Consider the following 14820-nt stretch of genomic DNA (forward strand, 5'->3'; position numbering starts at 1 on the left):
ATTAAATCAACAAATGTGTCTTTATACACTACTTACGGGGCATTATTTACAGCAGATCGGCACGGGGACGAGGACTACTAAACAGAACCAACTGCAGTCGCACAGTGACGACTGGGGAGAAGTCTGCACTCGACGAACGCTCGTGAAGGTCTCGGTCTCCAGTTGTTATTGCGACTGTTGTAAGGAGGAAAATAAAATTCACAGGCCTGTTGACTACTTCATTAACTGAGCTACCACGGCTGTCTCTTGCCGACAGAGCAGATATAAAAAAAAAAAAGACGACCAAATAGAGTTTTTTTGGTGCTCGTCTTTTTTTCGCGCTGCAGTTATGCTGAAGCAAAATAACCAACTTACCCAACAGGTCGTTTTAATTAAGTCGATTCTAATCCGCAATTGTAATTATAAATAAGAGCGTTTATCCCTGTGCGTCTCCAGTAGAGTCTCATGAGCAATATATATACTGAGGTTCAGTGAATCGGTTAAAAAACTCGACGAGGACTTTTTGTAGTCTAAAGCATGATTGAAATCGTTGCTTAAATTGAAAGGTGCTAAATGCAGGGGAGAAATTGCTTTAAGACAAAAGAGCACTACCAGATCAAAATCCTAGAACCTCCAAAATGATCCCGTTTGTCCTATATTGTCGCCACTACACAATCGCAGCAAATCGGCTTCTATCAATTTAAACGCAAAACAAAAATTTCATGAAAATTCTATGTGGCTGGCAGAAATTGCAACACTGTTTACGACCGCTTCTTTATGCCGAAATTCCTCATCACATTTTAGATATGCGTTAACAACTCAGTCCACACCGACCTTTCAGGCAGTGTGAGCTGAGCCACTGGGTAAAGTTGTACAATGCACCTTTCCTAACCTACACATACTTAATAAAATGTTCCGGACACAATACAGAGCCACTTGCCCTTGGTGCGATGCCACACCTACACTTTATCATATCACGTGGGAATGCGAACGCAACAAAGCATTCCACCAACACGAAGACCCGAGTGCGGAGGAATGGGAAAGTCGGCTCACCAGCGGCGAGCTCGCGACCCAAAGGGCCTTAGTGCAGCACGCGACTGATGCAGCACGACTCAGTGGAGCCTTGGAATAGGGGCCCATCCTTGCTGATGAGAAGTCTCAAGTCGCCAGCGCCAGAGAAGGTGACGGAGACTTCACAACCGCGAAACCCTTGGAATATTCAATAAAGTTTTCACTTACTAATAAAGTTTTCACTTTTCACCTTCTCTTACGTGAAATCTAGCGAATTGGAGACTGTTGTTCTTTCGAGCTGCGTACACAATGCCATCAGAAAAGGTGCATTTTCATACACATAGGAAATGACGCCACCGTAGACAACCGTTCGCTAATGTCTGCATTCTCTGTACACAACAGTACTCCGGCAGTCTTTGCGCACTTTTATGATGCATATCAGACATAAAAATTCCAGAATTCTCACCTTCGCCCACTATCTTAAGGTATGCTTCATTTCGCGTCTTGGAGTATTCCAACCGAATTTCTAGAGAGTAATTTCTGGAAGGCAATTTTACATTTAATGTAAGACTCTCCGGAACATTACCATTCGTAAAATGAGTCTCGGCTACGACGACTGACAACAACGTCGCCCACCGACCTTTGCTGCGCCACTGGCGGCAGCCTTCACAAGTTTTAGGGAAAGAAAGTGGCCATTAAGTATAGTTTCGCTAGAGTTAGCTGAAATCGACACTTGCTTACATCGCAGGATGCGCCTACAATCCCACGAAAGCCACAATAAGCATCTGTTTTTCTACAACCCCATCTTACCACGCCGCCAGTGTTATCCACGCGTTAGAACGCTGCCATGCTGGCATGTAACCATGGAATGACGTCAGAAATTATATATATATATATATATATATATATATATATATATATATATATATATATATAGTGAATCTATGTCACAGCCAATGTGCTAGCAACGGGTCAGGAATGCGAGAGCATTTCCATAAGCTTTAAAAATAATTAAAATATTTTCTACGCCTCTCGAGTTTAATACTTGCCTGTGATGGCCTTCACACAAAGAAAGCGCTTGACAAGCAATCCACAGCCTTTCAATTTGGTGTTTCTGCCTCTTAAACCTCATCCGCCCACCTAAGTTTCTGCAGCCCCCCGTTATGCCTACCATCACTTGGAATCCAATTTGTTGCCCTGGGCGGCCATCAATTATCCTCTCTTCCCAAATGTCCTGTCCATGCTCATTTTGTCTCCTCCTACAGCGACTCTCGAGACCCTACCAATAGTTACCAGTATTCAAGACCTCGCACAAGCACCCCCTAACCCTTCAGGATATACCATATACACTGATTCAATACAAGCTATACGCGCCATTCACACGGGTCGCATTCCTGAAGAACTACACGATGATCTACACAGAGCCCTTACCAAACTACGTCCCCACACTGTAACACTGAGGTGGATTCCTGGTCACGCTGGAATCCCAGGCAATGAGGTGGTGCATCGCCTCGCCCGCGAACTTCAACACCGGGCGCCTGGGATTCCCTGGCCTTATCCACCAACGTGGGACACTACTCTTCACTACAAAAAAGAAATCAACGTTCACTACGACAACATTAGAGAAGACTGCGTACACTTCCTCTTCCTGATAAATCTCTCACTACCACGCAAATCCGCATTCTTAGACGCATACAACTAAATACACTGCTTACTCCTGCCCGATCTTTTCTATACAGAATCATACATTCCCCTGCATGCCCAAATTGCCCAGAACACTATGCAAACTTGGAGCATTGCATCTTTTCATGCCCTGTCGCCCTCCAATCTCCTCACTTTCCACACCCTCCTCCCCCAACGTGGCGGGCTTGGTTAGCCTCTGACCAGCTGCAAGATCAGTTGGCCTTAGTGACCCTGGCCCAGGACATTCTTAACGCTTAATGCAATGCGTTTAATAAAGTTGTTTCCTGTCTTCTTGATTTCCGCGTCATGAACTATAGTTATTTCTCTGACCAACTCTACTTCCTATCTCTTTACACCTGCCATTTTCCCTTCCATAGCTCTCTTCGCTGTCCTCAACTTATGTAGAGGACACTAGCGCCTAAGTGATACTGGTATACGATGCCACTGTTATATATTTTCCTCTTGAGCGATACCAGTAAGCTGCTAGTCATAATCTGCGAGTACTTGCCAAATGCGCTTCACACCAGTCTTGTTTTCCTAGTAGTTAAGCGTTAATGGTCTGGATTTGCTGTCCCCACCTGTTCTAAGTAGACATATTCGCTTACCACTTCCAGTGCTTCGTTGCCTATTGTAAACTGCTGTTCTTTTCCGAGGCTGCTGTACATTACCTTAGTCTTACGTGCTCTGCATGCCAATATTACTTTGCGAAGTGGCTGCGCGCCATTCGAAGGGCGGGTAGTGTCGCTGGGCGGCAGTTTCTACAGGCCCATTTTCACATCTCTTCTAGAAAATTTAACAGTCCACTTGTCGAAACGTTGGCTCATCTGCGAACTGAGGCGTACCCTATTTACCCTTGTTCATTTCTTCTTCATACCTCATGCTGCAGTCATTTAATAGGACTGGCAAAACAGTGTTTATTTCTCGAGGCACCGACCTATTTCACATAACCAGTCTGCGCATGCGCGCTTCTCCTTTTCCACATACGCTGGATTGATGCAAATGACCAGGGGCCCTATTTTCGGCACACATGGCCGCCGTTCGGCGCCATGTTGTTTCTCTGATTGGTATTCAGAAAAGTCACGTGTTTCAAATTTGTGCTGCGAATTGCGGTCTGTCGAAACGGCTTTTTGCGGTGACGTAAAAATGATGTGAACGTGAAAACTGATTTTTAGTAGTACTATTCATGATGTCTGGATGGTATTTTTATAAGTAATTGTGGAGGGAAGACAGCGGTATATAGAAAGGGAAGCGCTTACGCTTGTATAACGAATGGGCTGAAATGAACTGCCCAATGTCAAGAGCCGACTCCTGAAATCTGATTGGCTGACGTTGTGTGGCGGGAAATACTTCATGCATAAAGATTTAACGATGACGTCAAAATGACGTTTCATTACGTAAATGATGTTCTGCCATTGATGTATGGTGGCTACCATAATTGATGCAAATGACCAAAGTTGGGCGCCGCATTTCGAACCACTTAAAACGGCCGCGAAAAAAACATGGCGAATTCGACGTGCAGTGTGGGCGGCTGTTAGCTCACCGCAGTTTGGTGGACAGTTTGGTGGGTTGTGAAGTAAGCTGACACATCTTCCTGTAATTGCAGAAAGCACTGAAACGACATCATAAGGGAACTTTTCAGCTGCGTTATCTTTTAGAAGATTAATAATGAAGACACAGATTTACAGCCACATGAGGGTCGGAGCTACCCTCCCGTTGCAAATGCTTTGTTCCCATAGATAAACCATCGATCCACGCTGTCGTTGCCAAGCGCAGCAATGCGGCCCGCCAACTCAAGCGGTTGATCTGCGCGAGACGAGGCATTCCAGAGAGGGAAAGTTGGGCGATTTGTAGGCTGTTCATGGTGGTTTCGTGGGCGCTCTTTGACACAGAGACAAAGAAATGAGAAATAAAGGCTCCAGTCCCATGTTTTCTTCTCTTTGTCTCTGTGTTAAACATCGCCCACCAAGCCATTATGAATTTCAGAGAGCACCGCGATGCTTTCTAATTATCTGTCTGGTCGGTTCTTTGAGTACAGCCTGAGGGCCGGGGTCATATGGCTCGATGGCTGTGCAAGAACTTCGCGCGACAGGCAGCGAGGAATCACCAAAGACTGTTTTAAACGTTGGCCCTAAACACTGCCTTTTTTGCCCTGCACTATGCTTTCACTGCAATGTTAATGAATTGAACAGCCTTTGAACAGCCTTTCCACGATGTGAAAAGCAAGCAAAAATACTCACAGGTTTTATTTTAATAAAGAAATGTATGTTCCATGTACATGGCACATATTTTCTTGTCACATGTGATGTGTTTCATATATAAAGTGTTCTTTTAATATGCATGTGGGCTCACCACTTACTTATTTTTAAGAAAAAAAAATAAGTACTCCGGAGTACGTTATGACGGTACGCTCTAATCGTGATGTAGTTGACTGACATTTTGTGTTGAATGATTTTTTATTCAGCCAGAAAATAATCTCTCTTTATTGATTTGCATTTTACCGTCTCGACAGTAAGGAATACGCGCGCGCGGCGCCGCCCTAGCTTCATACCACGATTTCCTCAGTCATCTTTCGCTTTCTTTCCTTATTGTCCGTGTATCCCCCTCTGCACATGTATGGTAGCCTGAGCATCGCCTAATTAACCTTCCTGCTATTCTGTTCTTCTGGTTCTTTTTCTTTCTCGGACATCTTTTGCGTTTCGCAAGAGCTTTTCGCACGCCAGCGCATGAATATTTAATCAACTAGGTGTAAGGTCCAGCGTGTGTCTTCCACCTCGTGGGTGTGAGTGTGTGTGTGCGTGTGTGCGCGTGCGTGTGCGTGTGTGTGTGGAAGACTCTCTCTCTCTCTCCCTCCATTTCTCTCTCTGTGCTGCTTTCGGCGCTCTACACAACTCAAGCCGACACAATATGTTAGAAACCGTTACGCAGACTTGGCGGCCAGGCGGTAGCTGGTCATAACGCGGCTTTTCGAAAAATGTGGGTAGCACAGCCAGTACCTAACAGTAATTGATACTTTGAGACTGTGAAAGTTGTCCTCAGACATGGACTATGCCGGCTGGGCCGGCGCCTCTTCGTCAGTGCAGGAGCTACTTTGGAATTCTGTCGATTCCTTTTGTTTACGACCAAGTCCTTAAACGTTTTAGTTCCTGCATTTAAAAGCCGCTGATAAGTGAACGTGAGGGGTCACCGGCGCTTATGAACAGCAATACTACTTTCCGCTCCCGTTTTGCTCTAACCCACTGAAAATATTCCGTTGCTGTTCTTGCCCTTCAGCTGAAACTCGCGCTGCCTTTCCGTGCGTAGCTGATGCCGAATGTTCGACCGCAAGTATGTCATGACACACTGATACCGCAACGTCACAAGATACTTGACTCGCCTCACTGCAACCCGGGGCTTTCGAATCACGGAATGCACCGCAGCGTATCGGTTACTGCATGAGCATCGTCGTTTTTCATACTTGGCGCCAATATATAGTAGCAGACGAGAGCACGCTTTTTTTCTGTCACTTTATTTCTCTTTTAGAGCGCAGCTCTTTGGCGTCCGTTCCTGGGTTTCGCGTCGGCGTCGGCCTCGTAACAAGCTCCGCCCCCCTTTCATCCCCCCAGCGCTAGCAGCGACCGACTGATACCGCTAGATGCCGCTGACGCCGCTAGAGCAAGATAACGTGACTGCATAGAACACCGTCGCCGCCATGCAGAAAGAGAAGGGGAGGGTCCCCCCCCCCTGTTCCTGTGTCGCGGATAGGGTGCTCTTCAGTTGCCGACGCGCCGGTTATTTCACGTAGGCCCCGCACGTCGACGAATACGTGACCACCTTCCCACGGCTAGACCTGGTTCTTGGCGCTGCGGAAGCGAGGGTATCATATTGTTTGCGTCGGCATCGGCGGCGTTGTCCCTGAAACCAACTCCGCAGCTGGGGTTGACTCACTATCGGCGTCAGCAGCATCAGTCAGCCAGCTGCTATCTCTTCCCTCCTCCTTTTATCGAGTTGTCCGCTTGCTGCGCGCGCTTCTGCCCCCATCGTTTGCCGCTGGGTGTACACGCCGCCCCCCTCCCCCCTCTTCCTGCGAGTCTCCGGTTGTCAAAGCGTCGGCTCGAACTTAATTCCTTTCTTCGCTCCTCCTCCAATGCAACCCCTGTGCGGTGGCAATCAGAGAGCCAGATCGGTGGCGGCGGATCTGTATATGTGCACCGCCCGAGCCGAAATTGCCGCTGCCGTTCGCCACTGCGAAATTATCTGCCAGTTCTTTCTGAGCCATGAGCGAGACGACTGGTGGAAGTCCTCCGCCTGCTGCTGCTGCTGCTAAGTGAGCTGCCAGAGCAAAGGGACCAAGTCGAACATATATCAGTCTCTTTCTCCGACCACAAAGCTTCCTTCATGACTGTCAAGAACTGTTAGTGGAGTCTTTGTTAAAGGAATACGTGTGAAAAATTAAAAAAAAAAATTCTGTGATACCGCATACATGTGTTGCTCGATTTCTTTGTCTTAATCTATCGAAAAGGTGAAACAGCTTATTTGCTGCGCTCAAATTTTGCATTAGGAAGTAACGTAATCGTCGGTAATTTTTCTTCAGAATGCGTAAGCCGATTGTGTGCTTACGTAACCTGGCGCTGTCCTACTTCAAACGTCACGCGTACGTCAAAATTTGAACAAAATGGCGAATTGTCGAAAATAGGGCCCCAGCTCCTATTACTGAGCAAAGTTCACTTTACTAATAGCACATGGCGTCATATGGAGGCAGCAGTCCAGCGCATGCTTGACGATTCGGTCGGTTCGCGGTGCATTTCAGCCTTCTAGTCGTCAATCGGTCCACCAGTGGCTCGTGAGAGTGTTCACACGAAGGAGCGCCACCATGGGCGTGTACCGCCCTGGTGGTAGGTCACCGCCGTTTGCTGCGGGGGCTAGCCTGTCCGAATTTTTATCTGTTGTAGGCCGTCATTGCACCCGCCACCGCTTCGGTGGTGGACGACGGCCGTTGTTGCGGCGCGCGTCTTTCTCTCCCTCTCCCTTTTCTTTCTTCTCTATTTTCGATGGAGGCGAAACTAAGAGGCGTCGTGTTTGGTAAGACGCCCGACTACTGTGCCGGAGTACCCGGGTTCGAACCCGACCTCGGTGGCTGCGTTTCGATGGAGGCGAAACGAAGAGGCGTCCGTGTGCTGTGCGATGTCAGCGCACGTTAAAGATCCCCAGGTGGTCGAAATTACTCCGTAGCCCTCCACTACGGCTCCTCTTTCTCTCTTTCCACTTTCACTTCCCGTCTTCCTCCCTTCCCTCACGGCGCGGTTGTGGTGTCCACAGAAAACAAGTGAGACAGTTACCGCGCCTTTCCCTTCCTATAAATAAATCAGTTTTTTAAGAGGCGTCGTGTGCTGTGCGATGTCAGCGCACGGTAAAGATCCCCAGGTGGTCCAATTTACTCCGTAGCCCTCCACTACGGCTCCTCTTTCTATCTTTCCACTTTCACTCCCATCTTCCTCCCTTCCCTTACGGCGCGGTTGCGGTGTCCACAGAACACAAGTGAGACAGTTACTGCGCCTTTCCCTTCCTATAAATAAATCATCTCTTCTGCCTGCACGAGGCAGCGGAGGTGGCTCAGCTACAGAGCCAGTAGCAGGCCAACACCCTCTTGACCAAGGCCCTTCCACGGAGGCCGTGACGTCACGCTAGTTGCCCTCGCCAACCCGGACGCTGCTTTCGGCCGCCTGGCGTTCGCGTTGAATCTCTCGCGGCTGCTTGCCCAGGTGCGCGTTTGTTGCAGGTTTTTGCGTTCGGTAATTATTAAGGGAGCTTGACTAACACTCGAGTTGATTTTTTTCGCACCACCGAGGCATGCACCGCCAATGTCTAAGGTAGCTTTTAGACTAGTAAACAGCGTTCTGAAATAATCGCAAATGCTTTTATACAAATAGTTTTGTTGACAGGAAGGCTTGGAATCGGTCAATTTCATTTCTTACTTGACGTCTTCATTTTTCTGTCCGCAGTTTTTTTTTTTGCGCTGCACTTTGAATATGATCGTTTCTCATTTTACAAAAGTTGTTCAAAGTAACGTTTGTTGCGGCACGCACTACATGCCGCACTAGAGTTTCTGGTGTGTGACCATTTTTACAGGTTCCCAAGGCGGCATCTCGCAGAAATGAAATGCCTATACGGGGCTAGCCTGCCATCGGATTTGTATCTTGTAGGCCGTCGTTTCACCCGCCACCGCTTCGGTGGTGGACAACGGCATTGCCATCCGGGGCTGGGACTGGTTCAAGTAAGCTGTGCAGTTCGGGTAAATAGGTGGTACGGCATTGCACACCAGATGAAACCTGTCACTGTCAACTGTCAAAGTCTTCCCTGTTGCTGCATCAATGTGTGATAGCCTCTTCATTAGGTCTTTCTCTTGGAAGTGAAGTTCACAAACGCGCAATAATGTATGAAAAATGTGTAGTCACTTATTGCCGGTATATGGACACACTATTACATAATTTGCGTGTTATTGAGCAGTCCAGCACAGTACTGCATACTTCTGTTCATTATCCCTGGCCTGGTAAAATTCACTAAGACTGCCAGTCTTTTCACGTCAAACTATTTAAGCACTACATGACCTTCTGGTCGAGCACGTGGGATATGGGGAGTACAGCATAAACTTCAGTTTTTCACCATTGAATGCACGCTGGGTGTGAAATACTTCCGCGGGATGACTCTAATCCACGATTCATTTCTTGGAAGAAGGCAGCGGAGCAGGTAACAACACACAACATAAGAAGCACACACAAGCACGAGGACAACGCTTCATTTCTGCTGGCATCCTTTGGAAACGCACACGCACCTTGGGACCAGTGTCAGTTCCCGCGACACACAGGAACCCAACACCACCCCATGTTACGCCACGTCAAATGTAGTCTTTTGCGCAACGCCATATCCTCGTTTCAAGCACCGGTGATGCTGGTCACACTTAGTATTTCGCACGTACTGATACATGCAAAAATACATGCACATGATTGAAAGCACACTTGAGCGTGGGAAAGCAACCCAAAAAATAACGTCAACGCGGAGCTGTGCAGCACCAAACCTAATCAAGAGAGTAGGCAGCGACGACTAAAAAGCTGATATTCAGTTGCTCAAACATTTTCGCTCGAACCTGTTTCCGGGAACGTTCGGAGAAAGCCTTTATTGGAGCATACTGTCGTCGAACAAAGCTATCCGGGCGAGCGGCGCACCTGGTTGGTCGACAGAGAAGTGACATCACCAGCCACCAAAATCAAAGCACCAACCAGAAGTATCATTTTGTCTAGCGTTCCTGCCATCCGCAATCCCACACGAAAGCACGCCAAAGAACGCCACGCGACCGGAGCGATGGTGTACCGTCCAAACGCCAAAGGTGTTGGCAGAAAAGGACAACTAGCGTGACGTAGTCGCTGGGGAGAGGAGGACGTGAGCAGGCCTTGTAAAAGTCGAGAAGGTGTTGAGCAGGCCCGTGCATTTTCTTTTCCTACAGACACAACAACAACCACCATGGGCTAGTGGTCCCCATAATTCCTTGTAGGCTGCTGGGCCTACGCCTAGGCCTGGATCTACTGCTTGAACTGACTCCGCCGCCACCCAGGTGTGCCGTGCTATGTGACTCCCGCGCTGCCCTCAGCCGCCTTCGAACCACCGGCCGGGGAACTCCGCTGCTGTGTCAGATTCGCGCGCGTCTCAAACGCTTGGCGGAGCGTGGCTGCGCTATACGGGCACAGTGGATCCCCGGGCACTGCGGCATAGAGGGCAACGAACGTGCCGACGAGCTCGCGACCGCAGCACATGAACTCCCTCCTAGCGACGAGCAACTCGCTTTGGAGGATGTGCAGGCGGTAATCGACAATCACCTCCGGACGCAGCACCCCGACCCACGCATCGCAAGAGGTGAGCGCATTCACAGTGTCAGCGGCCGCTCGCTGACTCGGCTGCAACGCGCAATGATCCTCCGTGCACGCATTGGATGTGTGTGGCCTGGGGAACGACGGATGCGCCACGGACTTGCCACTTGTGACGTGTGTGACGGCTGTGGCGCGGTAGAAACTCTCGAACATCTCCTACTGCGCTGCACCGCGCTAGCCGAACCACGACGTGAGTTGCTGGCGGCTTACAGAGCGCAGGGGGTAATCCCGGACAGCGTAGCTGTGCTCCTGTGGCCGCCGGGCTGTGCGCGCGTCCGCGAGCGAGCTCACGTGAGCTTGTGTGAGTACATCGAACAGGCGGGCTTGATGACCCGTCTATTTCACATCGCCGGATAGTGCGCGCTGGGACTGAAGCTCCACGTGTGCTATTTCCCACAATAACGGCCGATCTTCCACGACAGCCGTCAGTGTTTTGTACAGTTGGCCAGTGTGTGCATTGTGAACAGTTGCCTGGACGCAGAGCTATTGCGGAGGCCCGCCCGATGGGCCGAGTGCTCAGTGACTTAAGAGATTGCGGGTGGGCCTCAAGCAAACTACTGTATACTGTACCATAGTGTATATATTTCTTTTATTTTTACCTACCCTTTTCTTTCTCCCTATCACTCACCTCTTTGATTTCCTCTACCTCCTCCTCGCTATCCCTTTATTTCCGCCGCCCCAGTTCAGGTGCTTCAGATATAAGATAGCAGATACCGGGGCTGGCAAACATCTTTTCTTTCCTTTTGTACATACAATAAATAACCACTACAACAACAACAGCTAACTGTGAGCAGAAAACAAATACAGATTTGGCAGCATGAAATGGAGGAAGGTGGGAGTGCAGGTGGAAAGAGAGAAAGATGAGCCGTAGTGGAGGGCTGCGGAGTAATTTCGACAGCCTGGGGATCTTTAACGTGCGCTGACATCGCACAGCACACAGACGCCTCTTCGTTTCGCCTCCATCGAAACACAGCCGCCGAGGTCGGGTTCGAACCCGGGCACTCCGGACTGTAGTCGGGCGTCTTACCACTGCACCACCCCGGAGGCGGGTTCAGGTGTCCACAGAAACAAGTCTGACAGATACTGCGCCTTTCCCTTCCTGTGAACCAACTATTATTATTATTATTATTATTATTATTATTATTATTATTATTATTATTATTATTATTATTATTATTATTATTATTATTATTATTATTATTATTATTATTATTATTATTATGAAATGGAAATAAACGGATGTTATCCTCACTTATCCAAACGGTGTGATGGCAGAGCATGCGCTATAGATATGGCAGTTAGGTTGTTTTTACTTCAATTAACATCAATTAAATACTCTACACTTGAAAGTGCGGAGCAGTGAAGAATGAAAGACATCTGATGACCCTTCAGCTCGGCCTTCAAATATATGTCTCGACAGTGGTAGCGACTTCCCTCTTTGGCTACTTTTGGGGATTGGTGCTTTATGATCATCATCATCATCACCACTACCACTACATCCAGTGCAGGGCAAATTCCTCTCCCCTATCCCTCATATTAATCAAGTACTGTGCGAGCTGCATCCAATTGGCCCCTGCAGACTTCCCAATCTCATTCTACCACCCTTTTATTTTGCCTTGACTGTAGTAATAAAACTACTACAGTAGTTTTACTACCACAGTCAAGGCAAAATATATGGAGAGCATTTGTAAGCAATGCACTGGTGCGTTTGCAAGAAGCTTTGAGTCAAGTACCCACCAGGGACGACATGCATGCCTCAACAAACACAAGAACTGTGCCTCTCTGGCAAGAACTTTTTGTTCTCTCCTTATGCAAAGTGACTTTTCAAGTGACGATAGCATTCTGTGAGGAGGAGTGGCTTTGGTGCTTATAGTTTCTAAGACACGCATTTTGCGAGCCTGTAGCTAGACCAGCCGTGTCCGCGTATATGCAATCATGCTCATGGCGGAACCCTACCAGTCCTCTGGCAGTCATGAGAAACTACTAAGTCGCATCTTCCACGCCGACAAGGGAGTCAACAGCCTTGTGAAAACGCCCACATATAGACTGCCTTGTAGACAGCTGCACACTGGCCGATGCGAGGATAAAGGCCACTGGAGAGGTCTCACCTATATTTCCGGCTCTCAGGTGAAGGTGAAGATTCATTGTATGAGAAATTCGAAGTCACGCGAACATCCTCTACTCGGAAACCAAGGACGATCGAGACAAGCACGAAGCCCGATCAACCTTCACGTTCGGCACAGCAATCCATTCACGTCCGCGCAGCTACCGCTACTACAACGAAATATTTGAGATCAGCCTTTAACTTAGGAATGTTCACACGAAGTAGTGTCGACCTCGAGAAGCTGGCCAACAGAACCACCCTCCTACTCTCGAGTGGCCCACACCGGCAACAGTAGCCTAATTTGATTTATTAAATAAACTTGTTTTTGCATTGTCATTACTTGTAACTCTGTTCCTCTCCCTGTGTATTTACCCGCGCATAGGAAAGTGTGTTCCCGGTTAATGGCATCATAACTGATATATTTAGGAATGATATAGTTTACGTTACTACGTGATGTGCGACACCAATAACTAAGTAATGAGTCATATCAGCACTACTGTAGAAGCCGTCGATTGGCATTTTTCCCCGGAAAGCAATACAAGTGAATATCGTGTGACTATTCACGTTATAGCGTACCTGGTTATCCATTTGGCCTGGAAGACAAAAAAAAAAATACAGTTCTTATTTAGTGCTATATAACGTTCAACAGTTCAGACAATCAAAATTATATTTCTTATTTTTGCCTAGACCGATGTATAAAAACAGGAGAAAAAAAGAATAAAGTTGGATTTCTCAAAACGTGTCCTCGCGTTATACAAAGGTACTTCATTCTGCCTTACAAAAGAATGGGAACTGCTGCGAAAGCGTCAGTAGTTTTCTTCTACGAGTGACAAGACATTTTTACCACATTAAAAAATTCTCAACGTTAAAGCATTTCAGTGTGATCAACCAGGATTTTCCTAGTTTGTTAGGTGCGCTATATATTAATGACAATTTCTACCCACGAAGCAATGGAGGACGATATAACATAAGCAGTCATCACGAGTTTCTTTCGAGGAGTTGCGAAAGAGAAGCGAAATTTTAATGTCATAAATTTAGATTATGGTCTAAAAAAGGGGTTTCAAGACGGAGCTTTCTAACGTCTCCAATTGGATTGTATAGCAGCACATTTTGCAACAATCTTTTAGGAAGATAGTATACATAATCTGATAAAAAAGCGAGCCAGTACTCACGCCATAGGCCTGTCCGAGCTCCACGTTCCGGTAGTAGGTATTGCCATTATGGCGAGAATACTTTGACTTAAAGCACTTCCACGGATACCACTTCTTCTGATAGCCCGACATCCATTTCATATAAACGTCATCCGTGGTTTGCAGCCACTGCGAAAAAAATGACCGACAATTTATTTTAAGACGCCAAGTACTCTTATCACCAAGGAGATTAACTCAGCAAGTGAATTCCACTTTTGTGTTAGGAAGATAGCTATGGCGATATTTCATGGCGGCCCTGAGTGCTTTCCTGCGTCAGCCTTTTATTTGTCTTTACAACCACGTACGTTAGTACATAAAATGAGCTGTAGCACCGCCGCGGTGGTGCAGTGGTTAAGACGCACCTCTGCTGTGCTTAAGGATACGCGAATCGAATCCCGACCGCGGTGGCCGCTTTTCAGTGGTGGCTAAAAGTAATGGCGCCCGTGTGCTGTGCGGTGCCAGTTCACGTTAAAGAACCTCAGGTGGCCGAAATTTCCGGAGTCCTCCACTACAGCGTCTCTTATAGCCTGAATCGCTTTGGAACTTTAAACCTCATAGAAGCAAAGCGAACGAAAATGCTCTGCAATAAGGCCAGCCTCTGTCGGTGACATACGTAAATATTCATACGTAATATTCATACGTAAATATTCATACGTAAATATTCATACGTAATATTCATACGTAAATATTCATACATAAATATTCATACGTAACGCCGATGTAATACACAACCCTAACATGCCTAAATACTTATCGCAGAAATGTCAGCCTATGTTAACGTTAACAAACTATCTATTGCAATATTTTCATGGCCCCCTTACTCGCCTTCATGTGTTTGCTTTTGCAGTCCCTCACATCAGCATATAAAATTCATTATGATAATTTCAGTGCCGTAAAAGATGACTTGCCGACATACTTATCGGAACAATTGAAAGTGTTTGCTGCACAAAATGCG

The 14820-nt window shown here is 47.3% G+C and overlaps 1 protein-coding gene across 4 annotated transcripts in view; it reads right to left on the bottom strand.

Moving 5' to 3' along the window:
- Positions 1-14820, bottom strand: part of LOC146190005 (uncharacterized) — a 51449-nt gene that overhangs the window by 10967 nt on the left and 25662 nt on the right. For 2 of the 4 annotated variants that reach the window (XM_084604730.1, XM_084604728.1), the window contains 4 exons: positions 13848-13994; positions 13252-13268; positions 4214-4282; positions 1457-1530 (listed from right to left, as the gene is read on the bottom strand). In XM_084604730.1, the coding sequence (XP_084460856.1) occupies positions 1457-1530; positions 4214-4282; positions 13252-13268; positions 13848-13994 (307 nt within the window). The remainder of the gene's footprint in view (positions 1-1456; positions 1531-4213; positions 4283-13251; positions 13269-13847; positions 13995-14820) is intronic. The other 2 variants (XM_084604729.1, XM_084604731.1) reach the window with 2 other exon arrangements.

The sequence above is a fragment of the Amblyomma maculatum genome, chromosome 5 (genome assembly GCF_055883805.1).
Source record: "Amblyomma maculatum isolate TAMU_Amacu chromosome 5, ASM5588380v1, whole genome shotgun sequence".
NCBI classification, from domain to species: domain Eukaryota; kingdom Metazoa; phylum Arthropoda; class Arachnida; order Ixodida; family Ixodidae; genus Amblyomma; species Amblyomma maculatum.